The 25,662-nt window shown below is 37.6% G+C and overlaps 2 protein-coding genes across 51 annotated transcripts in view; both read right to left on the reverse strand.

Moving 5' to 3' along the window:
* Window positions 1–1,170, reverse strand: part of a2m2b (alpha-2-macroglobulin 2, member b) — a 32,405-nt gene extending 31,235 nt beyond the window's left edge. For all 3 annotated transcript variants that reach the window (XR_012390818.1, XM_692385.11, XM_009291710.5), the window contains exons 1-5: window positions 1,034–1,170; window positions 722–902; window positions 468–618; window positions 340–392; window positions 92–112 (exon numbers count right to left, since the gene is read on the reverse strand). Coding sequence is in view for 2 of the 3 variants with exons in the window: in XM_692385.11 (XP_697477.6) it covers window positions 92–112; window positions 340–392; window positions 468–618; window positions 722–902; window positions 1,034–1,110 (483 nt within the window). In the remaining variant the exon portion in view is untranslated. The remainder of the gene's footprint in view (window positions 1–91; window positions 113–339; window positions 393–467; window positions 619–721; window positions 903–1,033) is intronic.
* Window positions 1,171–1,650: 480 nt separating this feature from the next.
* On the reverse strand, window positions 1,651–24,558 carry a2m2a (alpha-2-macroglobulin 2, member a). 48 transcript variants are annotated; one of them, XM_068213710.1, is made up of 35 exons: window positions 24,353–24,558; window positions 24,160–24,270; window positions 23,748–23,928; window positions 23,518–23,674; window positions 23,376–23,428; window positions 23,229–23,249; window positions 22,305–22,465; window positions 22,128–22,212; window positions 21,933–22,044; window positions 21,724–21,844; window positions 21,388–21,497; window positions 19,928–20,098; window positions 19,619–19,849; window positions 19,313–19,528; window positions 19,064–19,213; window positions 18,850–18,975; window positions 18,665–18,758; window positions 15,301–15,433; window positions 14,961–15,186; window positions 14,764–14,890; window positions 14,565–14,686; window positions 7,094–7,145; window positions 6,916–6,999; window positions 6,351–6,527; window positions 6,191–6,266; window positions 5,952–6,108; window positions 5,777–5,851; window positions 5,533–5,695; window positions 5,256–5,449; window positions 4,972–5,184; window positions 3,605–3,729; window positions 3,388–3,469; window positions 2,515–2,598; window positions 2,331–2,436; window positions 1,651–2,219 (listed from the first exon to the last, which is right to left on the reverse strand). In XM_068213710.1, the coding sequence occupies exons 5-35, from the start codon at window positions 23,402–23,404 to the stop codon at window positions 2,179–2,181; spliced, it is 3,864 nt and encodes a 1,287-aa protein (XP_068069811.1). In that variant the 5' UTR covers window positions 23,405–23,428; window positions 23,518–23,674; window positions 23,748–23,928; window positions 24,160–24,270; window positions 24,353–24,558; the 3' UTR covers window positions 1,651–2,178. The 48 variants fall into 48 exon arrangements, with proteins under 48 accessions (XP_068069811.1, XP_073779708.1, XP_001921519.4 ...); XM_073923607.1 differs by having other exon boundaries at window positions 15,301–15,430; window positions 22,305–22,470; XM_001921484.8 differs by having other exon boundaries at window positions 22,305–22,470.
* Window positions 24,559–25,662: the final 1,104 nt, after the last annotated feature.

Below are 25,662 nucleotides of genomic sequence, written 5' to 3' on the forward strand. Positions count from 1 at the left end.
TGAGAAGGTACTGAAGATATTTAATGCACTAAAAACAGGAACATTTATTCACAAAAACAATAAAAAGGTAAAACCAATAAATAAAGTTTACCTGGATTGCTATCAGTTTGTACTGTGGATATAGACAGATACTGTTAGTTTAGGTTTGCATAACACTGAATTTTTACCCATGGTTTACTCTTAGTTCAAAGGCTGAAGGAGCATTTCAAATATTTGTATAGACAAATAAATATACACAAAGCTTCAATTCCAAAAAACTCACAATTTAGATAATTAATGGTTATATTGCATGCTTTTAAACAATTACATTTTAAATGCAAACAATAAATTGCAACCTACGGTTTCATCAACTGGTTTAAAGTCAAAGTCAATTGTGAAAATCCTGAATTGAACTGGAAAATATAAAATAAATGTTATTTGTCAAGTCAAGTGCATACTCAGTTTAGCTTATTGTAAAGTGAAAATACCTGTTTTTCCAGGATTGTAGATTGGTTTATCAGTTTTTATTAGAGTCAGTGGATTATGTGAAACAAACTTGACTTTTCTCTTTTCGATCAGATGTGTGTATTTCCCTTGAGCTTCCACATAAATCTCCTGCACAGACGCTGACTCAGGAGCCTGTTAAACAAATATTTCAAGACATTTAACCCACAAAAAGCATAGATGTGCTGTTTTAAACAACTCCCATATAGCATTCTGTGTATAATATAATGTTAATAACTTGAAAGTCAAGGCAGCGATGGAATTCCTTCTCTGTTTTCTCCTGCAGAAGTGTTCGGTTCTGGTTACTGCTAACCAGAGTAATGGTAAGCTGCAGATTTTTTTCTGGTTTCAGAAGGCTCATACATAATTTAGCCTCTGAGCCTGATCTTATAATGGCTGGAAATGTCACCATAAAATTCCTGCAAAAGCAAGTTATGGTGAGTGACAAACTATCAATAGTATTTTGATGAAAAACATGCACATACTGTACAAACAAACATAAGAGGACACTCAAGTGAACTGATACTTTTTAAAAAGTTGCAGCACTTACGGTTTAGATGTTCCTTGACTGACAAACAACAAAAAACATGTTATTAATAGTCCTCTTTTGTGAATCAAAGCCATCATGGGGAAATGCGAAAAATGCTTCCAAGAAGTGTCTAAACCAATTCCAAACACAGTGTCTATGTATTGGACTGGACATATGACCTTAGTGATGATTAACCCAGGTAATAGCAGGATTACTCATAATTTTAAAAAAAAGTATTAAACCCAATTTAATAAATGTATATAATATGAGTGATGTTCTCATAGCTTTTTATCACAATTACGGGAGAACTACTTGAAAACCAAATCTGAGGGATCAAAAAAATCTAAGAATTGAGAAAAACGGCTTTAAAGTTCTCCAAATGAAGTTTTTCACATTGCATGTTATTAATCAAGTTTTATTTTGATGTTATTTACATTGAGTAAATTTACTACATTTCTACTTGGAACACGATCTTAACATACAATCTATAATACTTTTTTGTTCATAAATGAAATAATCAATCATTTTGTCTCATACAATGCATTGTTAGATATTACAAATACACCCATGCAAATTAGAACTACTTTTTTTTGGTCCATGGTCATATTTAATGTAACCCAAAAGATAAACAGAATAAAAAAGTCTCAAAATTCATTTATTAACATTTAAACAAAGCATTTGTGACTATTAACAATCTTTGAAAAAATCCTTTAACCCAATTTACTATACAGTTCAAAGCATACATCAAATGCTGATACTCTAAATGTGTTTGTAACAAACACCCCATGGCATTGCAGCCCACGTTTACTGTACTGCTGAAAACATTGCATTAAGCAAAACTCTCATTGCATCAGTGTTTTTTAAATATTTACACAAATCTGTTTTGCTTCATGGTCAGTGTGCTCACAGGCAACAACCTCACAAGAGTAGAAAGTAATTATACCAACTGGTTGAACAGAGCAATAGTTAATAGCACACTTTTCTTGCTTCATTTGATGTATTAATAACTGTGTAATCAAATACAAAAGCGTGGCGTGATATCTATAATTCTCTGTTTATTCATTTTACACCACAAACAATAAAGAATTTCTTTCATTTTATTAGCAACAGGCCATGAATTGCATAGACGGGTTAAAAAAGGATTTTAGGATCAGCATCCAGAAGCATCAGGCGCAGGGTGATGAATACAACGTCTCTGACTGATCACCTTAAAGAAGGAAAAAAAAACAAAAAAACAAGATAGAGTAAAATAAAATATAAAATAAAATATCAGTAATATAAATCAGGTTAAGAATCGTGAGAAGAGATGAAACCATACTTGTTTGATAGTAGTCATAGACTTTGATAACAGCAGGTCTTAGACTTCTCACAGGAAAGGCTTGCTTCATTTGTATTGTGTAGAGCTGTGGACTATTTTTTGGCACCTGAAAGAACCAGAGAACAATCAATATAATCGACAATAAAAACACAATGTCAACTCATGAATACTGCAGTCATCTCACCTCTTTCAGATACACCATGATATGATCGTCTTCAGAATCAACCCGCTCCACAAGCAGTGCATACATATGTGGTGGAATCGCAAGCTGAAAAGGGTTCCACATCAATGTTTATGTGCAATGTTTTTTTTTTTTGTTTTTTTTTTTTGGCTGTGGTGGCTTTCAACAGTTTGTTTATCCCAAAATCAAAATGATAATTTTCTCCAAAGATCTTTTTTTAATCCCAAAAGACACGTTGAGGTATTATTTCATAAATTTTTTTACCCAAAGCTCTCATGCTTCAAAATATTTGTAAGATAAAAACTAAACCCATATGAAGCAAATGGTTTCTTAAAGGATTTCTGAAAAGACACAGAAGCTTTATATAATGAACAGATTGAATTTAAGCTTTCATGCACATATGCAACCATTTATCAGTAAACATAAACAAAAGTTCAACCATGACACCTACGACAAACATTACTGGTTCTTACGGAAGCTGAAATGTGCTGCGTGAAACAAGCAGAGTTATGTGTAAATCATGATTGAGCAGCACAGATCAAACATGAAAGCTTTGACCATTGCTTACCAGTTTTGATGTAAATCATAATCCTAATTACATCTCATCATTGTATAAAGTGACTGTGTTTCTGCATGAGGCTTGGATTAAAATAGCTTTTTTTCTGAAAACTGAAAGTGTCAGAATCTTGGGTAAACAGGTTTTTATAAGAGAAACACTCAGATTTGATAAAAAAAGATGAGCAAATATCTCATGGCTTTGAAAAGACAAAAAGCATGAGTAAATGTGTTTTCATTTTGGGTCAACCTTTGATAGCTTTTGAAATTTCAAAATTACATAAAATTCACTGTAAATGTCAATTTTAAAGTAAAACTAACCATTGATGTATCCGCTGTGAACCCCGAAAGGAGTTTAATGTCTACAATGACCATGTTAGTACGGGTTTGTGTCCCACTGTATCTGTAAAAAAAAAAAAAAAAATTAAAATCTTTAAAAAAGTTTAACTGACTCCCAAATATGACCCTAATAGGCTTCCCTTTAAGAAACAATTAAAGCCTTTCATTAATGTGCATGATACGAAATGAAATTGCTTACTTGATGGTGAAGTTCAACATGAGGTTTTTGGCAGTAGATGCAAGGCAATCTCCAGTAACGCTAGCTTCGACACTCAGCGTTTTGATGGTAGGGGGAGGTGTTGGGATATTATAGAACAGGGGGATCTGTGACAATTAAATAAGTACAATACGGTGAACTGAGTATTGTTTGGTTAAGTATGATTTAACCACACTCAAATTTAATCCTCTGCATTTCACCCATGCAAGTTTACAGAAACATTATAAGCGAGAAGTAAAAGATCAAACTTGTTTTCAACCCAGGCTCATTCTGAAAACGCTTTATACATTTTTGGAGTACGCCAATTACGTCCCAGGAGGAACATTTTCTTGCCGTTTTTGTTTTTGCGAATGCACCAGAGGACGCTGTGTACGCTTTTCGAGATCTCAAATATCTTTCCCGAGTCGGATGTCGAGAGGCTGCTGTTGACTGACTGACTGATCGATCGACTGACCCACCGCCCTCCTTTCCTCAACCAAACCAAAAGTGCTTTTACAAGCACTGATTGACCTGCCAACCCACTTTTCTAAACTCAACTGACAGTTTTAGAAAAGCAATCCAGAAAAAGAAAGGCCCTCGCCTTTAAGTGTTAATTTTATTTTTTGGCTTCTGTTTTTGTCTTGCCCGCTTTCTGGAAGCATTGTTCATATGAATCAAACCCTTTTTATCGTGGTCATTTTCTCTCAAGTGTGCCGAAGTACATGGCAAGCTACTGGTCGAAACTGGAAACAGCAAGAAAGCCGTCCATACAGAGGTAAGCTGTCAGCTGGTAAGTGCGAAAAGGAATGGCGACATAACGCCCCATTGCGTAAGTTTTAAAGTCGAAATGCAGCCAAACGTACTTCTAGCTACATAATTCGTGGTCCTAAGAAATGTATATAAGGCAACAATTTCAGAATGAGCATATGCTGCTTGTTTTAGTGGTTTATGAGGACTCTCCATTAGAATAATTTATTTTAGCGTAAAATTGCTTAATTTATCACCTTACCTTAACCCTACACCTAAACCCAACACTCACAGGAAACCTGTGCCAAATTTTTAATGTGAAAAGCCCTGTTGAAAATAATTTTAATTATGTGGGCATTAGGCATGTCCTCATAAACCACACACCCTGTGAGCTCAGAGACTAATTAAGAATTAGGTGCTTTACTCAGGTACTTTAGCTGGTTATCAAAAGTAGGAGAGAGCGCTGTACATTCTACACCCCACCTACAATTCTGGAAATCAGAACTTTAGATTACAAAGACTGACCACCAAACAATCAGGCCATAACTGCTTCACATCAGATCCACAACAGGCTGAGAAAAAGAAATCACTGGGAAAAAAACACCAAGATACGCAAAACAGACCTGCACAGACACACAGGCTGAACCCTTGACTTCAATGCTGTATTTGCCCGGCACATTGGCCAGCTGCTTCTCCTGGTACAGTAACTTGTTGTCCTGATTGACATCAAAGTGTTGAGAGTCTCCTGCTGACTGTACAGTCACTGTGCTGGAGCCGTCAGAGCTGAACACTTTGGTGGCGTACAAAGACAGAGCCTGAAGAGCCACCACTGTGTCCTGGGAAAGAAATGAGTTCAGTCATGTGACAATTTTAGCCATTCAGCAATAATGTGTTTGATTTGAGGAACCTGTGTGGAGGAGAATCCTCCATAGGCATTCTGCTGCTTCACAAGCCAGCTGACAATCCTGTTAGCAAAGCCCAGATCAGCTGTAGTGAGTGAATCTGCAGTGAGAACAGCTAGCAGCACATATGAGCTGATCTCCACATCCAGAGAATCAGAGTCATCAGCAGATGCAGACTGAGACCAGTGGACAAGAGGACCTTTAGGACACAAAAGACAAACTCAACCAGCAGGACAAAAGCAACAGTGCAGTGCAGAATGTCATCAGAAAGCAATCTCTTACCGTCTGAAATAGCAAGATTCTCCAGTTTGTTGAAAAGCTGCTGTCGAGTGTTGGTGTCTCTAGCCAGACTGAAAGTGTAGGCCAGCAGAGCAGTGGTGTAAGTGTTTTTGACGTCCTCAATGACGAACCTCAAGCATGACAAGCCTTTAGTGACAACAGGATTCTGAGACACAAACAGACAAGCAGATGCTGCAAGTGTCATCTTAGCATGAGATTATCCTGAGTTTCCTGATGATGAACTTACTGTGACAGGAGTTTCCAGCTCTAGCAGTGATGCAGTAATGTAGGCCGTCATGGTCACCTTATCATTCACTCCACCCTATGACAGAGGACAAAGAATAACAAAACAACACAAGATAATACAAAAATACTTCTGATTACAACATAGATTATCTGGTTAAAAGGAACTAATTGCAAACCTTCATTCGACTGTTAAACAGTCTTCCCTGCTGGATAAAACATCCATCTGAATCCCGTCTGCTTATTAACCAATCCTTTGCACTCTGAATAATTTGTGGATCAACAAATATGTACCTCTGTGCTTTGTCAAAAGACCTCAGGACAAAAGCAGTCAACCTGTTGGCGAATATAGTATTGTAAACAATTGAATACATTTAGAAAGTATTGCCATGATTGCATAGTAAAATAAGACCCTCACCATGTATTCCCTTCACCATTACCAAATGTGCTGTATGACCCATCATGATGCCTGTAGTTCAGTTGTCTCTGGTATCCTGTTGAGTTTGATATTTAATGGACAGGTTGATGTGCTTAAAATGAATATATTAAGAGCAAAGCGCATGACTGATGCGTCTCACCACTCTTAAGGAAGCCGCTGGCTTTCTCTCGGATGGCTGATGTGAGCTGCTTTGTGTTCTCCAGATACTGCAGAATGTAAATATTGGGAGAAAGAACAGCAATATTTTGCTCTCCACAGCCGTAAGGCATTTTTAATAATCCATGAAGATTCTGCAGTGCACGACCCAATATATCGCCTAAAAAAAAAAAGGAAGTTTCAATGCATATTTTTGCATTCAGCAGAAATTGAGCCAATTTTTAAAACACAAATGTTAATTTCAGACAAAAATTATTTTGAAAAATATTCATTTTAAAGAAGTACGTTGCTACATTCTGGAAGATGTTTAAGACCCAATTTTCATAACATATAAATTTAATTTGATAAAATGAATCTATACGTTTCATTACTAATTTGTAACATTACTGTACACATCTTATTGTTTTGCATAATTCATAATTCAAGCCAAATCCTATTTGTACTCAGAGAGTTTATTCTGCACAGTTTTTTATTCTCAGCTAAAAAATTATATAATGTAACATCATACAATATCAGTTTAGCTTTTTTAGATTTATAAACAAATGTACCGAGTACTGAAACAGAAGATCTGACTGATCCTTTTATCACATCGGAAGGAAGTGTCAGTGTCACCTCATCCGAGACTCTGCTTCCTAAGAGAGAGAAAAGAAAACAATATGTGCTTAAAGAATAAGGTTAAGCTGATCTGTGAAGTGGAAATGAAGTGAAAATGTGGTGCCGACAAACCCTGTGGACACAGCAACCAACTGTAAATCTTGATTTTTTCAACTCCTTCAGCCTACAAATAACAGCGTACCATAGATTAAAAACTTTTTAGTTTCATTGGCCATATTCACACCTGGTTGTAACATGCATTTTTCTGTTGACAAGGAAGACATATTCTTGTTTACACCTGGCATATACATGTCTTCTTTTGTAAACTTTCAACCACTTCTCTGATGATGGAAGCTTGCACAATAATCATACTGGACAAAAGAATTTAACTATCATGTACTGTTTGTTAACATCTGCAGAATTTAAATATTTAATCAGTTAAACGCTCAATATAATTTTCTTTTCATTAAGTAATGTAAATAAAAAATAATAATTGATTAAAAAATCAAACAAAAAGTGCTCAGGGGTAAGTCCTTCAATTAAAGTATAGCCATGTCAATAAAGGCTTTTTAATATTTAATATTTTTAATAAAGCCTGGGACTTACTTTTGCTGTTTAGATCATTCAATCCTTTATTTCCAGTGATACTGTTTTACAGTTTAAACATATGTCTTCATTATTGTTTTCATTCAAATTTATTGATCCAATATTTTAAAACACTGAAATCGTGTGCCTAACATGTTACTTTAAAGACTTTTGGCCCTATCATGCACTCGGCACAATAAGGTGCAAGACCTCTTTGCCCTGACATGTTTTGCTATTTTCAGACCAACGCAACCTTAATTTTACTGTTTTCTGCCACAATGTTTAAATAGCAAATCCATTTGCACCACTTTGTGGACTCATGGGTGTTTTTTTCTGGAAAAGAGGTGTAATAAGGCGCATTGATGGCGCGCTGCTATTTTGAGGACCTAAAATACACTGCGCAATAAACCAGCTGAAAGCATGTCTAAAGTCCAGTGCAAAGCGCATTAGTTGTACGCCTTGATTAAACATTGATTAAAACACCCAGGATGTACAGCAATACACAAATATCTTTACAAATGAAAAAGAATGAAAGGATTAAAATATTACAAAAATTATTATTTTCTACATAAATATAAAATTGGGTGATGCGGTGGTGCAGTGGGTAGCACAATTAACCTTAAAGCAAGAAGATCGCTATTTCGAGTCTTGGCTGGGCCAGTTGGCATTTCTGTGTGGAGTCTGCATGTTCTCCCCATGTTCACGTGGGTTTCCTCCACGTGCTCCGGTTTCCCCCACAAGTCCAAAGACATAGGTGAATTGGGTAAGCTAAAATTGTCCGTAGTGTATGTGTATGAATAAGGCCCAATCTCAATTCTACCCCTTAGCCTTTCCCCTTACCCTTGCATGTTCCTGTGAAGGGGTAGGGGTGTCCCAATTCTCTTTAGCTCGAAGGCATAGGGCTAAGGGGAAGGGGTGAATAGCCCTTCGAACAAAGATTTTTCAGGACCACACTCGAAACCAAGGGGTAAGAAAATTTTCCAGAATACACCAGCTTTAATGCCAGCATGACTGCACCCGGAAGTAAGGAGATCCACAAATTAGTGTTTTTTGTCATTATTACGTATTTTTACAACAAACAAACATGTTTTAATATATTCATAACCACGTTTGTGTTTTACCATAATGCTTAAAAAAAACGCTAAAAATAATTGCTATCTATAATCCATTATTATAACTTCTGTATAGCAGTCCCAAAACATTCTGACACTCGATGACACTTGAATAACCTGTCAGAAAAGTCTAGTGGATGGGAATGAGCTTTTTACAGTGCCTGCTTCTGCTATAATGTTAATGTTGCTTTCTCGTGTTTACACAGATGAATTAGGCCACGATGTGTCATGTCTGCTGTAGTGCCATCTTGTGGTTTTCTGGACACTAGTTGTATTTTGGTTTGTTCCTGCTTTGTAGTTCACGTGATCACTAATTGTTTCCAGCTGTCTGTCATTGTCTAATTATTGTTGTCTTTATAAGCCTTGTTAACTTGTGTTTAGTTTGCCTTTGGATTTTTGCTGTTTTGCTCGTGCACCCTGTTCACCCGATTCTGGTTTGTTTTGTCCGGCTCTTATCTGTACCTAGTCTGCTCACTGACTCATCGTTTTGGTTTGTTTGTTTGTTCACTTTGTTTCATGTTGTGATCATATTTTTGAATTCCTGTTCTAACTTTGTTTGATACACTTTTGTTTATTGTGTTGTACTTTTGTCTCTGTTCGATTTTTGAACCTGGCCTGTCCCTTTATTATTAAAACTTCTATTGCTGCATTTGGATATCTTTTGTATTTTTGTAAGCCCATCGTGACATAATCCAAAGGCCACACTAATATCCAGCAGCATTTTTCCCCCCTCTTTTTCTAGTGCGTTTTTTTTTTTGTCAAGAATGAGCATTCAAATTGTTCTTCCAGCGACTGAGAAGGAGCGGTCACTTCGGCTTCAGGCATTAGCAGCTGAACGTCAGCAGGGTTGGGAGGTAGGAGCTTTTGCTCAGTCGTTTTGGACCATGGCTGTGGGACTGGGGTTGTCAGATCATGAACTAATGACCATTTTTAATCAGTGCCTGGATTACCCTCTTTCTGTTGTGGAAGTGGAGGAGCTTGGGATCACTGAATTTTGGGATTTTGCTATTCATCTTAAAATGAATGGGCAAAGTGATGACTTGGTTCCTGGGATTGTTCCTATTTCAGAAGCCCAAATTAAAGACACCACCCTCATAGACTGTGCTCGTTCTATCTCAGAGTATTTTGACTCCCTTTATGAAATTTTGGCCAGTGTTGAAATCAAGCCCACAATTGATTTTTCTGAGTTCCAGTCAATGGGAGATTCTGATCCTGAGGTTCCTTTGGAGTTTGTTTTTGTTCCAGGACCTCTTTCTAAGATGGCTGATCATTTGGAAGTTTGGTTAAATGAGGCTGATACTTATGAACATTTTTGCAAAATGGCTGTTAGTTCTGAGTTTATCCCTGAGGCTATGATCGTTTTTGAGCCAATGCCTAAGCTGATCGATATTTCTCAGCTTAAGCCCTGTTACACGCCTATTTCCAAACCAGTACCTGAACTGTCTGATTGTGTTTTTGAAACCACATGTTTGGAGGACTCTTTAGAGTTGGGGGAATTTTTATTTTCAATTTTTTCAGATTTGGATTTTGCCATTCTTAAAGAACCAGTTTTTTTTGATATCTTGAAGACGTCGTTTTTTAGTTTTTGTGAGTCCTTGTCCCCTAGGATCATTGAGACTTTGCCTTCGCCCCAAAGTGCCGGCGAACCCTCGTCCTCAAGCAGCGCCGGCGAGCCTTCGCCCCAAAGTGCCGGCGAGCACTCGCCCTCAAGCAGCGCCGGTGAGCCTTCGCCCCAAAGTGCCGGCGAGCCCTCGTCCTCAAGCAGCGCCGGCGAGCCTTCGCCCCAAAGTGCCGGCGAGCCCTCGTCCTCAAGCAGCGCCGGCGAGCCTTCGCCCCAACGTGCTGGCGAGCCCTCGCCCTCAAGCAGCGCCGGCGAGCCTTCGCCCCAATGTGCCGGCGAGCCCTCGTCCTCAAGCAGCGCCGGCGAGCCTTCGCCCCAACGTGCCGGCGAGCCCTCGTCCTCAAGCAGCGCCGGCGAGCCTTCGCCCCAAAGTGCCGGCGAGCCCTCGCCCTCAAGCAGCGCCGGCGAGCCTTCGCCCCAAAGTGCCGGCGAGCCCTCGCCCTCAAGCAGCGCCGGCGAGCCTTCGCCCCAATGTGCCGGCGAGCCCTCGCCCTCAAGCAGCGCCGGCGAGCCCTCGCCCTCTAAGGTTAGTGGGTCCTTGCCTTTCAAACCAGTCAATGCTCCATGGAAGAGGATGAGGATTCCACCTGGACCATCAAGGTGGTCTTATGTTCCACGTGGGGGGCTACTAAACCCACCAGTGGCACCTTGGTGGAACAATGACTGGCTAAAAAGGACCTTTTTCCCTGTGATGCCACCATGGTGGTTTTCTGTTTGGGGATTGATATGTCGGGACTGGTTTAATAATCTGTGTTTTGGACTTTATTCTTGTCCCTTTAGATTAAATTCTGCTCCTTTTGTCATGTAGGGATTTTGTCTTTGCAATATTGGATTGTCCCACCATCCCTCCCCCTGGTCAACCTCCGTTCCGCCTCCCTCCTAGATGGGCGCTTATTTGGGAGTGTCTGGTAGCCACTCCCTTTAAGGGGGGGTAATGTCATGTCTGCTGTAGTGCCATCTTGTGGTTTTCTGGACACTAGTTGTATTTTGGTTTGTTCCTGCTTTGTAGTTCACGTGATCACTAATTGTTTCCAGCTGTCTGTCATTGTCTAATTATTGTTGTCTTTATAAGCCTTGTTATGTTGTGTTTAGTTTGCCTTTGGATTTTTGCTGTTTTGCTCGTGCACCCTGTTCACCCGATTCTGGTTTGTTTTGTCCGGCTCTTATCTGTACCTAGTCTGCTCACTGACTCATCGTTTTGGTTTGTTTGTTTGTTCACTTTGTTTCATGTTGTGATCATATTTTTGAATTCCTGTTCTAACTTTGTTTGATACACTTTTGTTTATTGTGTTGTACTTTTGTCTCTGTTCGATTTTTGAACCTGGCCTGTCCCCTTATTATTAAAACTTCTATTGCTGCATTTGGATATCTTTTGTATTTTTGTAAGTCCATCGTGACACGATGTAAGTACACAGTACAGTTACGATCTTATGACAACTTGCCTTCAGTGATTTCCTGAAGATTAGTACCAAAAAATAACACAACTTGAATAACTACAACAGTCACGATCGTCTGATCTCATATGAAGCAAGAGATTACAATGACATATGATGACGTGTTCAGGTGCTATAGTGCTGTCCCATTTTGAAGCCCTAACCCTTAACCCTCGGTTTTAAGAGCCAAGGGGTAGGGGTACAAAAGTAGAATTGGGATTAGGCCTAAGTATGCATGGATGTTTCCCACTGATGGGTTGCTTGCAACTGGAAGGGCATCCGCTGCATTAAACATATGCTGGATAAGTTTGCGGTTCATTTCGCTGTGGCAACCCGATTGTAATGTAATGTGTATTTATATAGCACATTTATTGTGTATGGCCATACACCCAAAGCGCTTCACAATCATGAGGGGGGTCTCTCCACAGGACAACGGCGCCAGTGTGCTCACCACACACCAGCTATTGGGGGAGTGGAGAGACGCTGATAGAGCCAATTCAGTGGATGGGGATGATTGGGAGGCCATGATCGTAATGGCCAATTGGGGGACTTTGGCCAGGACATCAGGATTACACCCTTACTCTTTACGAGAAGTGCCATGAAATTTTTAATGACCACAGAGAGTCAGGACCTCGGTTTAACATCTCATACGAAATATAGTGCCCACTGACAGTACAGTGTCCTCTTCACTTTTAGTGGGGCATTAGGACTCAAACAGACCACAGGTTGAGCACCCCTTGCTGGCCTCTCTAACACCACTTCCAACAGCAACCTAGTTTTCCCATGTGGTCTCCCATCCAGGTACTGACCTGGCACAGCCCTGCTTAGCTTCAGCGAATATGGATATGGAAGATTAATAAAGCGACTAAGCCAAAAAGAAAATAAATGAATGAATAAATATAAAAACCACTGCCTTCATGCCTTCTTCATCTCAGGTGGCTTTTTTTTCAGTTTATTCATGACAATTTGCTTTTGTTTAATGGTATTAATATTAGTAGTAGTAGTAGTATTTATTATTTGCATATTTGTATTTGTTTTAATAAAAACAAGCTTAGATTTGCCCAACTGTCAGGTTTTGGACCAAATGGGGGATAGGACGCGTGTTTGGATATAGTGCTTAGCTGTTTGAGCACACTTCGTTATTATTGTTTATTTATTCATTGGCTGGAAATAAGAACTGAATTTAGAAATAGTTTTGAAACAAATCTTTGCGCTTAACAAACTAAATTAATTATGTATAGGCTAATGGATGTCTGTGCGTACAACACGTTGCCTTATCTAAGAAGGAAAAAAATTGAAAGTAAAGGCTGATTGGAGGGGGCTCATTCTTTATATTCGAGCTGTAGATGCTCTGTTTAACTGTTTTCTCGCTAGTGAAGCGTTCAGTTTTTAAACTTACAAAAGTTAACTTATTGTCAAAACACACCTATACCTCATTAAGAGAATAAGCTCAACCCTGTTAGACCATGTGCCGCGGCGCAGAGCGTATTTTTTCGGCCTTAAAATAGCAAAAGTGGATTCGGACACGCTCTTAATGCTCTTAAATGCTGCGCTTTAGGCTTTGCTCCTAGAATGATAAAAAAGAGCCCTTTAAAATTATTAACAGCACAATAATGACTTTTACAAGCAATTAAACATTCAGAGAACACACCAGTTCATGAGCACTGCTTGAGATCTGCTGTTTGAAGAGCATGAATCGGCTTTATTTTAAAAATCAAATTTTTTGTCAAATGTGCATTTATTTTTGCAAAGTAAAAAGCTTAAATATGTTGGGACTAGTAAGAGAAAAACGTCTGTTATTTACTTTTTTTGTCGCCAATATAAAACATATGATTATCAATAGCAAAGTTTAAATAGTTCTGTCAGTGTATCTCTGTTTAAAGATGACATCAGTAGGCAAAGAGCAGGTCGTCTTTAGTGGCTGGTCAAATGCATATAACCACATGTGCATCAACCTACATCAGCAATCCGATCAAATATCATGGTTTCGGCTACATTCATTCTTCCATGGCAGGGCGCCACACCAAATTTCACCCCACCACTGCTACATTACTACTCAAAATTTATTACTATTACTACTAAAAAACAACTATCATTGTTTTTTTTTTATTAGTGGGTTAAAATCACACCCAAACGTGTTAAAAGGTAAGTGAATTATAACAGCGCAGACTTTTTTGCATTAGTGCTGAGTGTCATTTGTTTAACCCTTTAAGGTGCTTTAAGTTAAGATGAACACATTTTCCATAACTATACTTTTTAGATAATAGATAATGCTTTATAATACTTTAAAATTTATAGATGACTTTATTTTGCTGGACTTTATGGTTTCACTTTACTTCAGGATGCATTAATGCTGCTCTGTAGGTCTATTGAAGACATTCATGAATATTCCTAGCAAATCTAATAAATATTGTTGACATAAATGTTGTTACATAAACAGGCTAAATCGCACTTCAGCAGCGTTTACTTGAGAGGGCACATGAAAATCTGCACTTAAGCGGCGTATATTGGGTTTTGTGCACGAACAGAGGAAATCGGTGCGCAAGCAAAGAGATTCGCAAGCTCGTATTACATAAATGCGATCTCGACTTGTAATACTTAGCTCACAAGATTAGTCATTGAAATAACGCCATAGGTAGTTAGTAGATCTGTGTAAAAGGCTCAACAGAATCTGCCGCCTCAGCTGAAAGAAATCCTAGAGAAATATAAATATGCAAGCTCAAAATGTTTCAGACACCATTTACAGTACACCTGTTTTAGAGTTGCCCTCTTGTGAACAGATCACATGATATTACCAGGTGTGAAGATGACCATTTATAAAATAGCCCTGAGAGTTGATTGTTTGCACTGACCTGCACACGCAGACTTCGTGTGACAGTGTCAATGCGTCCTCGCTCTGGCACACTCACAATCTCATTGTCACACAGAGTCTGGGACGCCTCTGCCTCTGCACTGACTGTAATATTCACCACTCCTGCAACACAAGACATGTATGTGAAGATACAGCAGACGCAAACTCTGAGAAACAATGATTCAGACTGGACAAGTCACCAAAAACAGAAGGAGTGAGGATCCATTTAAAGGTTTGTCTTCCATTAGCACAGAGACAGGATGAATACTGATCATCAGAGGAGGCTTTGAGAGTGTAGTCTGAGGAAGGAGCTGGACTCACTTTAACCTGTCAATCAAGCACATGTGATTAGTGCAATAATTGATCTGATTGGATCAGGCTTAGTCTGAAATCTCACCATGATGCACTTGGACAGATAGTTGAAGACAGTGGCCTTGAGCTCAAAGATCTCTCCACGGATGATGGAGTAAGGTAGAGAGAGCTCCAGGAAGAAGGGCTGGAAAACTGTCAGCTGAGCAGGAGGAGCCAAACCCAGACCTGTGGAGGACAGACAGAAGGCGTCCATCTCCCAAGTCGTGATAGTGTCAGGAACTGTGACAGGAACCTCAGCTGATCCAGAGTCTCTAAAAATCAGAAACTATTTTTGTAGATTATGAATATAAACATAAAATGCAATGCTGTCAAACGCTGAAGCCATTTTTTCTGAGTTAAAATATAAAAAAGGTTGAATGACAAACCCCACTTCAGCAAGCTGCCAGATCCATGTCTCTGGAAAAACGGTTCGAATGGTTGCATCAGGAGAATTAACAGCAAAGCTGTCTTCTTCATAGTTCATTGCCATTTTTACTACAAAATCCTCAGAATAATCTGCTTTAAATAAAAAACAAAATAAATCTCTAAGGCCTTGAGCCATTAAGTCCTACATTCATTTTAAAGTAATATTAAAATGCCCTAAAACCATGATGATTGGGGCAGATTTACATTATCTTATCCATAATATAGTGTTCTCAACTTAAAACAATAGTGTTTCAGCTTTTACATACAGGCATCATTTATTCACCCTGATGTTGTTTTCCATAAACATTTTCCATTAGCTTTAGAAAACAAAATCTCTATTAAAAATACTTCAATTAAAAGTCCAATGGTGTAAAGCAGGGGTCACCAGTCTCGTTCCTGGAGGTCCGGTGCCCTGCAGGGTTTAGCTCCAACTTGCCTCAACACACCTGCCAAGGTGTTTCAAGTATACCTAGTAAAACCTTGATTAGCTTGTTCAGGTGTGTTTGATCAGAGTTGGAGCTAAAATCTGCAGGACACCGGCCCTCCAGGAACAAGTTTGGTGATCCCTGGTGTAAAGTAAGTGACTGGTGGATTTATTGACTGATTGTTTGTATTCTTACCAACACAGGAATGAAGGCAGTAATAGTATAATAAATAGACAAGAGTAAGCATTTAGAAGTCAATTTAAAAGCATGGTTCAGCATCCCTCAGCTGCTTTTATAAATTAGTGTGCAAATTAAGATATATACAGTGCTCAGCATAATTGAGAACAGCCCATTTTGAAAATGAATATTTTTATCCATTTCTCACTGAATATAGACAATGTACTCTGGTACATTTAAACAAAACAGATTTATTAAACAGATATATTTATTAAAATCATATTTTAGTCACCAAACATATTTAGAAATTGAAAGATAATACAATTCAATTCAAGAAAAATATTGCAAAAGAAACTTACAACGTACAACCTACACAATTTCAGACAGGCTCCAGATTTGGCTTCAGTACTAACTAATCTAATGTATATGCACAAATATAATATTGTATAGCTTCCTGTTAAAAATATGAATTAAAAAGACAGATTTGTGAGGTGTGTACTAATATATGCTGAGCACTTTACCTTGCGTTTCTGTAAGAATGAGTGTTATTTAAATAAAATATTTAGGTTAGGGTAGCATCATTCAACTTTCTTACAGAGCGCAACTTGAAGATCAGAATCATATTCGTTTAAAAGAGAAGCATTTATGAAGGCAAGTGTAACTGAAAATGTTTTCATAAATCAGACAGCTATCCGGATGAAATGCATGAAGTGACCAGGGGCCTCATGTATCAACGCTGCGTACGCACAAAAACTTTGCGTACGCCAGGTTTCACGCTCAGAATCGCTCACGTTTGGATTTACTAACAATGAACTGAACGTGGGAATGTGCGCAGCTTCACGGCAGCTTTCTGGCAGGCGTACGCACATTTTTTGTGCGTGTCTGTTTTATTTCCATTGGCGACTCCTAGAGGCAGTTGTGTTAAATTCTTCTCTACAAAGTGTCTGATCCTTGCAATGGCAGCTGTATGAGACGGGTTCATATAGTAGGTATGTAAGATTTCCATACCATACAGTTGACCAGCTAAACATTAAAGCACAATTTGCAGCGGTCGCCTGTTTTCCCAATGTAATCTGAGCGATCTACTGCACGCACATTGCTATAAAGACACTATCTGAAGATGAATTTGCATGCGTGAATCAGAAACATTTCCATTCAATAAATGTGCAAATAAAATATGACGCACAAACTTATTAATGATTCCTACTTGTCTTTCTCGTGATAAATAGTGGGCAAAATCTGATATGTAGCGGGGAAAAAAAGAAGAAAGAATTCATCAGACGCTGGATTCGAACCGAGTTTGTGCTCGAACGTGTCAGTACATGATCATATGCTTCTTATGAGGTGCGCCACTGAGACTGCTAAGGGTATTGCAACATTTTACAGATATTAACCACACTATTTCTTTTTTAAAAGCACTCAGTGCGATGTTCAGACCCAACTGTGTTAACCGTATCAGCTAAACTCTCCCACTCTATTTTTTTCTTTTGTTGTTAATTCCGGAGAACAAACTTGCAAATAACACCGCTTTTCTCCGTTCTACCTCCGAAAGCAGCACCTCCAATTCACATTCTGTTCAAAGTTTCTCTTTTTGTTTGATTTTGCCTTTGCTTTTTCGTTGGGTTTTTCCATTAGCATAGTCATTAGCATATTCATACGGGGGAGGAGGCAGGGAGGGGTTTTGCGCTCGTGCATGTTGCGCTCAGTTTCACGTTCATTCGGATGTACAAAAGAATATGCGTGAGATTCGGCGTACGCAGTGTTTCATACATCTGAATTTTTTTTTGCATACGCACATTTACAGCTTTGTGCGTACGCAATGTTTTAGTAAGATTTCCACGCAAGTCTTCGTACATGAGGCCCCAGGTGTAAACAGGCCCTTATAAATACTAAACTATTTGATTGATACAGATTCCTTTTCAACTCTGTTTATAGATGTAGTGTCACAGTTTTGGATGAAATTACTTCTAATGGAGGAACAGTCTATTAAATTCCATTTAATGATATGTTAATTTAAATTGAAAAAAACAAATGTCTAACTGCACTGAAAAAAATTATTCAAAGATGATTCCTTGGATTTACTCAATTTTTTTACGTTAAGTAGTTGTAAAAATTTTATTGTGTTGAATTTAAACAAACAAATTAAGTTGAACATTATTCAATTTAATTTGATTGTTTAAATTCAACACAAATAAATTGTTTGCAACAGTTCTGCATGCAACACTTTTTTCAGTGTGGTGTTAAAGAACATGCGAGTGAATAAATAATATTTGAAAGTTGGGATAAACTAACTCAAAAAAAAAAGAAGATATTTTTGATAAAAACAAAATCAGGGTCAACACAGTGGCACAGTAGGTAGTGCTGTCGCCTCATAGCAAGAAGGTTGCAGGTTGGGTCAGTTGGTGTTTTTGTGAGGAGTTTGCATGTTCTCCCTGCGTTTGCGTGGGTTTCCTCCGGGTGCTCCGGTTTCTCCCACAGTCCAAAGACATGCAGTACAGGTGAATTGGGTAGGCTAAATTGTCTGTAGTGTATGAGTGTGAATGAGTGTGTGTGGATGTTTCCCAGAGATGTGTTGTGGCTGGACGGGCATCCGTTACAGTAAAAACGTGCTGGATAAGTTGGCGGTTCATTCCACTTTGGCGACCCCGGATTAATAAAGGGACTAAGCCGAAAAGAAAATGAATGAATGAATAAAAATCATAAACATTTATATATGACATACATTCACCAAAGCTGCGATGATAATTCAGGCCTCTGTATGTCAGACACTGAGGTTCTCGAACAATCAGATTTGTTGCCATTTTCAGTCCCACACTCTGTGAAACAGCAACATATGCAGACTTAAATGTACAGCCACTACAGGTGAGCAAGAAACTAAATAATCATCATTGATGAGGAGCTTCCCACCTTTAAAGTTTCATAGGCTGAATCTGTGTGCACAGCTCGACGGGATCTCACATGTAGACACTCCTGTTCATCTTCAACACTGTATAGATAATCTGACATATATTGCACTGGCAGCAGGTTAAAGATCTGTGGTGGTAATTAAAGGACATACTTGGACTGAAAAGTATTTCAGGCTAATATCAAGCTTCTATTAAGTACAACATTGTCTCCGCACCTTGTCAGCATTCAGACGTTTTCCTGACTCGAGGATCAGGACGCTCTGATCTACAGCACTGAGGCCACACAGTGAACCAGACTGAGCTGAGAGCTGGAGAGTGTTTTTCTCACCAGGAACTGCTTTAGCAGGAGAAAACTGCAGAGAAACCTGTGACAATGACAGTCGGATGTGTCATTTTTGTGGTATATTAAATAAAAGCTGAATAGCTATGAAAATGTAAACCTACCAAAGTGTTTTAATGCATACCTTGTTTCTGAAACACTTTTCAACGTCCAATTTTCTGCTACCAGCAATAACAATTTCACTAGGGAGAACACAGTATGCCAGAATCTGCACTACAGGAGCCACATCTGCACCAACAGACAGTTTGAAGGACATTGTGCCACTTGCTACTCCATTAGAAGAAGACTTCACTTCAACCTTCTCATATCCGTGATGAATGATCACTCCTCTGGACAAGACCTAAAACAAACAGACGACACTGCTATAAACTGACCAGTGCAGTCAATTAAAGCTGTAATCCTATTGTTATGAATGTGCACATGTACTCACCATATAGACAATGTCAGTATTGAAGTCTTTAACAGTTTCTCCAACAAAATAATACTTGACTGTGGCTGTAATCTCAGTGTCACACTTTAATGGCTGCTCAATATTCTCTATTATCAGTTCACTTAATGTTGGGGAGTATGGAGTGGCAGGCTGGAGAAGCCGAACAGTTTTTTCATCAGCAGTAAAATATGGAGTTTTGTAGCCATAATGAACCTCTGAGGTTAAACTTGCCTGGATAAAAAAAACTTTGTTTTGTAAAGCACACTTTTCATTAAGAGTTATACAGTGAATAATGAACTTAAATCCCACCATCAGATGGAGATCACTGGAAGGCAGACTAGCTGTATTAAAGGAAAAGACGGCCAGTCCGTTTCTGTCTGTAGTGAGATTAAGGAGCAGCTGAGAGGACCAGGATCGACCTTCCAAGAGATAAACTGATTTGTTATAAACTGGAGTCCCGTTAAAATGAGCAACTTTGATCTGGGAAGAAAAGGAGAGGAAAAAGTTACACCCCTTTTAAACACAAGCATTTACAGATGTAGTCTAAAAAATATCCACTTCCTAAAGAACTGTGGTTTGATTGAAATATGAATAGAGACAAACAAGCACAAGAGGTTACCACACCAAAAACTGCACATGATCAAAAGATGGGACTATAAGGAAGGGAACAATACTATAGTATGCTCATTTATTTCTCATCAAAGTCAAAATGTTGCCTGTTACATTTTAATACAGACATAGATTATGTGGAAACTCCTCTCTTTGCAGCAGATCTTTTAGTGTGAGATGAAGAAAATAACTCTTGGTGCCATTTTGCCTCTTATGTCGAGTACAGACTGCAGAATTTTCAAAGTAGTGATGTCACAGATGTTTTCACACTGCATGGCTACTGGGGTAAAGTTTCATTGCTGCTTTGTTTACACTGCAAGATGGATCGGCAACAGGGGGTTTCACACTGCATGACTTTAAAATAGGAAGAATCACCTTTTACTGTACGTCTCACAACCAAACACACGCAAAAAATGACATGGAAACAGCACAAGGTTCCGTAGTATATCTTTTGTTATTAACTACATAATAGGAAAGAAGCCTTTAGTGGGGTAGATTCTTTAGTTGGAGAATTTCTCCTCAACCTTGTTCTTTTTCGACTCGGTTGTGGTATTTCTCAGATGACACGTCAAACAGACACGGGTGCTCCTGCCAAATTTAAACTAGTTTTTCCTTCATTTCTTGGGTCCAAATATACTGAAAATAAGCGCTTTTAACTTCTCCCCATCCTCTTTTTTTTTTGGCCTGCAGATACCCATAATAGTGGATGTCGCTCTGTAATTGGCTGTTGATAATTGGCAATGATACTTTCAATCAAAATGCATTTCACACGGCATAATTTGAATAGCCGTCAGCTCCAGATATTTAGCATGCCAAATTTCTCACAGGTGTCAGCGACTCTTCTGCGATTCTTTCAGATGGAATCTTTGATAGTTCACACTGTATGATTGTTACTCGCATAAACAAGCACAGATTGGCCTGTGACTTTAGTCATTTGTCTGCGATTTCTCAAAACCTGTCGGTGAGTTAAAATTGATGCTAAAATCAAGCAGTCTGAACTAGGCATTACACAATTAATAAGCTATTCTTGAGTTTCAAGAAAATCTTTTTTTTATTTTTGGATATTTTAAGGTTATTTAAAAAGGACAGTGCCAATTTTATTTTTGGGATGGACCAAATGAACTCTTTTGTGAACACAGTGTAAACTGCAATAGCTTTACCTTTCCCTCTATAATGGATCCATGTTCAAACAAATCAGGAAGCTCAGCAAATGTCACCTTTCCGAGTTCATATGTCAGGGATATGGTTTCAGATTTCGTCATGACGATGTCTGTGTAAAAAATAATGTTTCAATAAGAACATTTAAACTTCATATAACATGAGCAATATTCATAGGGATAGGGGTCAGTAATTAGAATAGGGTTTTATGCTGCACTGCGGGCTATTGCCCCTACAGTAAAATTGCAGAATGATTTCGGCCTCGCTGCTTGAGTCCCAGTGAATGCCGTGGCTTGCACTGGACCAGAAGTGGAAAAGCAACTAATGCTACAGCTCACCTGTTCCCTCTTCAGTGACATTTGTATTAACTAGAAGAGAATTTTGTAGATCATTCTCAAAAGTAGAGTTCAGAAAGGCTGATGTATTGAAGATAAAAGATGCACAACCCAACTCATTCATCTAAGAGAGGGAATATTTTAATAAAGTCTTACTGAATTGAGAAATGCAAGAACAAATGTTTACCTACAATTACAGTGTATTCACACACCTGAGCAGTTTTGTTCAAACACAGATGAACTTCAGGAATAGAAACATATTTAAATGAATCACGGCATACTTCCACCCATGCATTACCAGGTAAAGGCTGGCCGTAGGTGTATCTACAAATATTTGCATACAACAAGGTCAACACTGATAACACTGCAGAGATAAAATAATTAAAAATTAGAAAAATGTTACTCACTTCCCACAAACCTCAATTTTTATTTCATTGTCACCAATACTCTGTGTCTCTGGTTGTTTTATAGTGACATCAAACTTGGGTAAAACTGGACAGTAGCACAAAAAACAACAGCAAATATCTGAAATAAAACTCTTGTTGAATTTGTCTCAAAGTGTAGTACAACACCAGACGACGTACCATAATTTTTCACTTCAAAACCATTTGAGATCATCCTTTCACCAATATAAGCCTTTAGTTTGTAGAGTCCTTGACGGGCTTCTGGGTTCAACTCATGAGAAAGCTGCAAAATCCACCTTGTTGACGAAACATTTGTCCATTGACCAATCCTGTTATCTTGGCTGTCCTAACAGGAATAATAATGAAAAATAAGAAAAGACAATAAGTGGAACAGCATTTTTACATATAATGAAATATTAAACTGTTGTATTGTTACTTGATCAAACTGTGTGTGTGTGTGTGTGTGTGTGTGTGTGTGTGTATATATGAGTAATTCCATGCAAATGTCAACCTTGCAATGAAAAAAATTAAGTTTTCACCAAAATAGCAAAACTGTTTCTGCGTTTTTTTTGTGTAGACTTGTATTTTACAATACTTTAAAAATACTCAAAAATGTCTCTGTCAATGTTTTCAAACAATTATATTTAATTTATCAAAGTCACACAAGTTACGATTCCACATCCGTCACATCCATAACAAAGAGATGTCACATCCAAAATAAAGCTTTTTCCTCATAATTGCAAAAATGTAAAATCAAATAAAATCAATCATGTTTGTTCTATAGTAATCCTACTCTTATCCTTTTGATTAGCATAATTAATTAGCAAATTAGCATGTTTACTTTCGTGATTTAAAATCTAATAAATGTTTACAGATTTTACTGCTCCCAAAACTCTGCGGCTAGTTGTTTTGAAAAATTTAAAGATATGTTTTTAATATAATGTTAACATATGCTTCCTCTGTCAATTTATGTTTTGAGATTTTACTGCAAATGTCACATACAGAACGCTGGAATTGCTGTCATATATATATATATATATATATATATATATATATATATATATATATATATAAAAAATCCTTAATATGAAATAAATTCCTTACTTCAAGCACCACCGTATCATACTGCAAAGACAAAAACAAATCCATTATAATTTATTTTTAACTTTAAGTAGTAAATTTGACAATTTACTGTCTAATACTAGAGATTCTCATTTATTTGACTAAAATCCAAAACAACAAAAGTCTGACCGTCTGATCAAGAGGCACAAAGTTAGCATCCATGGATATGACTCTAAAAAACACTAAAACAAAAGATCAAAGCAATTGATTTTGGTTTTATAACATTTGACAACATGTTAAGCAACACATGAAAAGAGTTTAGACAGCTCACCCGTCTGTCCAGGAATATAGATGGGTTTATCAGTCTGGATAAAGGTCAAAGGATAGTAACGCCTCAACATGACTTTTCTCTCTTCTGTCATCTTGAAGTTCTTCCCCTGAAGCTCAACTTTCATTGTTTGAACTGATTCAGCTTCTACCAGAGGAGCCTGATGAGCAAAATGTTATTTAATGAACCTATAAATGTTCAATGATCTGTGAACACACAGTCTGAAGACAGACCTGAAAGTTAAAGCAGCGGTGAAACTCTTGCTCAGCTTTCTCCTGCAGCAGCAATGTGCTCTGGTTCTCTTGATTCAGATAAATGTTCATGACGAGGCTTTCATTGGGATTCAGAAGACTTGCACACAGTTTGGCCTCAGATCCTGACCTAATCACTGCAGGAAACGTCACCATGAAAGATCTGTTGAGAGACAGCATTGTGGTGAACTGATTGTAATTATATGTGTATAACGTTGGAATAAAGCCATAAAATAAAGAGGTAACGTTTTATTTTTTAAATGATTATCACTTTCTTTTAGTAAATGTTATTAATATATATTTTTAAAAATAGATTTAAAGCAGGTGTAAGTCTCTGTACAAAAAATACATGCGTTATTACATAAAAAACGAATAAAAAATTAAAGCAACTTACGGAGTTGACATTTGTCCATTAACCGAGAGCAGAATAATGGCTAAAATGAGCCCTTTCCAAACACAGAACTTGTTGCCAGTCATGACGAGAGACGAGGCAGACACTCGCGATCTGCAAGATATTTTCGCAGACTGAAAATTTTAAGTTAGCCTAGGCATTAGGCAACCATATCTACAGTAGTTAGGCAACTTACAGTCAAGTGCAGCAGTCCGACTGCCTCTAATTCCAACAGAAACGTTCCGTTTAAAATATTAACTTTAGCTGGCGCCAGTGAATTTCGGCAAATTCTGCGAAGCTTCTTGTAAGTTAAAGTTTACAAATCTGCAAAAAAAAAAAAACAAACAAACAAAAAAAAAACAGGTATGCTGCGCTCAAGACCTCCTGGGACGTTGGGATTAGACATAATAACGACGTCAGCTGCTATTTAAGTCACTTTCGTCGTCACAAGATGGCGTTAGTACAAACATAAAAAACACAGAAGGGCTTGTTAAAGAGACAATTCATCCAACAGTATTTTGTCATCATTTGTTTCCAAACCTGTTTTATTATTTTTTATTTTATTTTGATATTGAAAACCTGTAACCATTTTGACATCCATAGAAGGAAAAAATAAATACATAGGCCTAGTCTATTTTAACAGGTTTTCAGCATTTGTCAGAACTTACATCTTTTGTGTTCAACAGAAAAAATAATTAATTAATTAATTAAAAACCTGTAAACTGGTTTGGCGAAATTATACTTTGTATTAAAATTATAAACCTGCATTTAACATTGTTAAGAAAATTAAGAGCAAAGCTATCATTAGATCCCACATGGAAAGAAACTATGAGGATGTACGCACATGAAACCTAAATGCAGTATATATGGACATTTATGATAATTTATGCTGTATGTGTATATATGCCACATATAGAAAAAAAACAACAACACTTGAAATAGGCATCACATGTAATTGACATGTTATGGAATTTGTGGCAAAAAAATGAGAGATGAAAAGCTATGATTTTTCCAAAGAAGTGTTTTCCTGAAAGGTCAGTTCTTTCTTGTATTACACTAGTGGAAAAAAAGGAAATGTAACAAAATGGTTTGTCTTTTTTCTGTTTAGTTTTTTTTTTGCCTTGTTTTGTCCTTGTATTATAGTTTTTTCTTTTATTTAATTGTTCTAAAGTAAATGAAAAAAAAATCTTTTATTTATGTTGTCTAGCCACTATGGATTTAAACAATTTGACTAATATATAGGTAAGCATATACTGTAGGTGAACATTATGGCATATGTTCACACATATAGATGCATATATTTACCTATAGGTACATATATGTGTACATATATACATTTGTATGTACACATATGTGCATATTTGTACATAAATACATATAAAATTTTATATATGGTAATTTTATATATGTCACATATATTAAAAACCTATTTCAAAACCTATATTAACCCTTTGATGCACAAGCCATAAAATAGATTTAAACAAATAGCTTCAACGGGTCACTTTA

The sequence above is a fragment of the Danio rerio genome, chromosome 15 (assembly GCF_049306965.1).
Source record: "Danio rerio strain Tuebingen ecotype United States chromosome 15, GRCz12tu, whole genome shotgun sequence".
Classification (NCBI taxonomy): Eukaryota; Metazoa; Chordata; class Actinopteri; order Cypriniformes; family Danionidae; genus Danio; species Danio rerio.

Bases quoted from the DNA above. Each gene is read 5' to 3' on its own strand.
- a2m2a (XM_001921484.8), bottom strand. From the start codon at position 24,242: ATGACTGGCAACAAGTTCTGTGTTTGGAAAGGGCTCATTTTAGCCATT. The intron at 22,045-22,127 runs GTGAGTAACATT...AAATATTTGTAG, and splicing joins AAAATTGAGGTTTGTGGGAA to ATACACCTACGGCCAGCCTT. The intron at 6,267-6,350 runs GTGAGACGCATC...CAAACTCAACAG, and splicing joins CAGCGGCTTCCTTAAGAGTG to GATACCAGAGACAACTGAAC.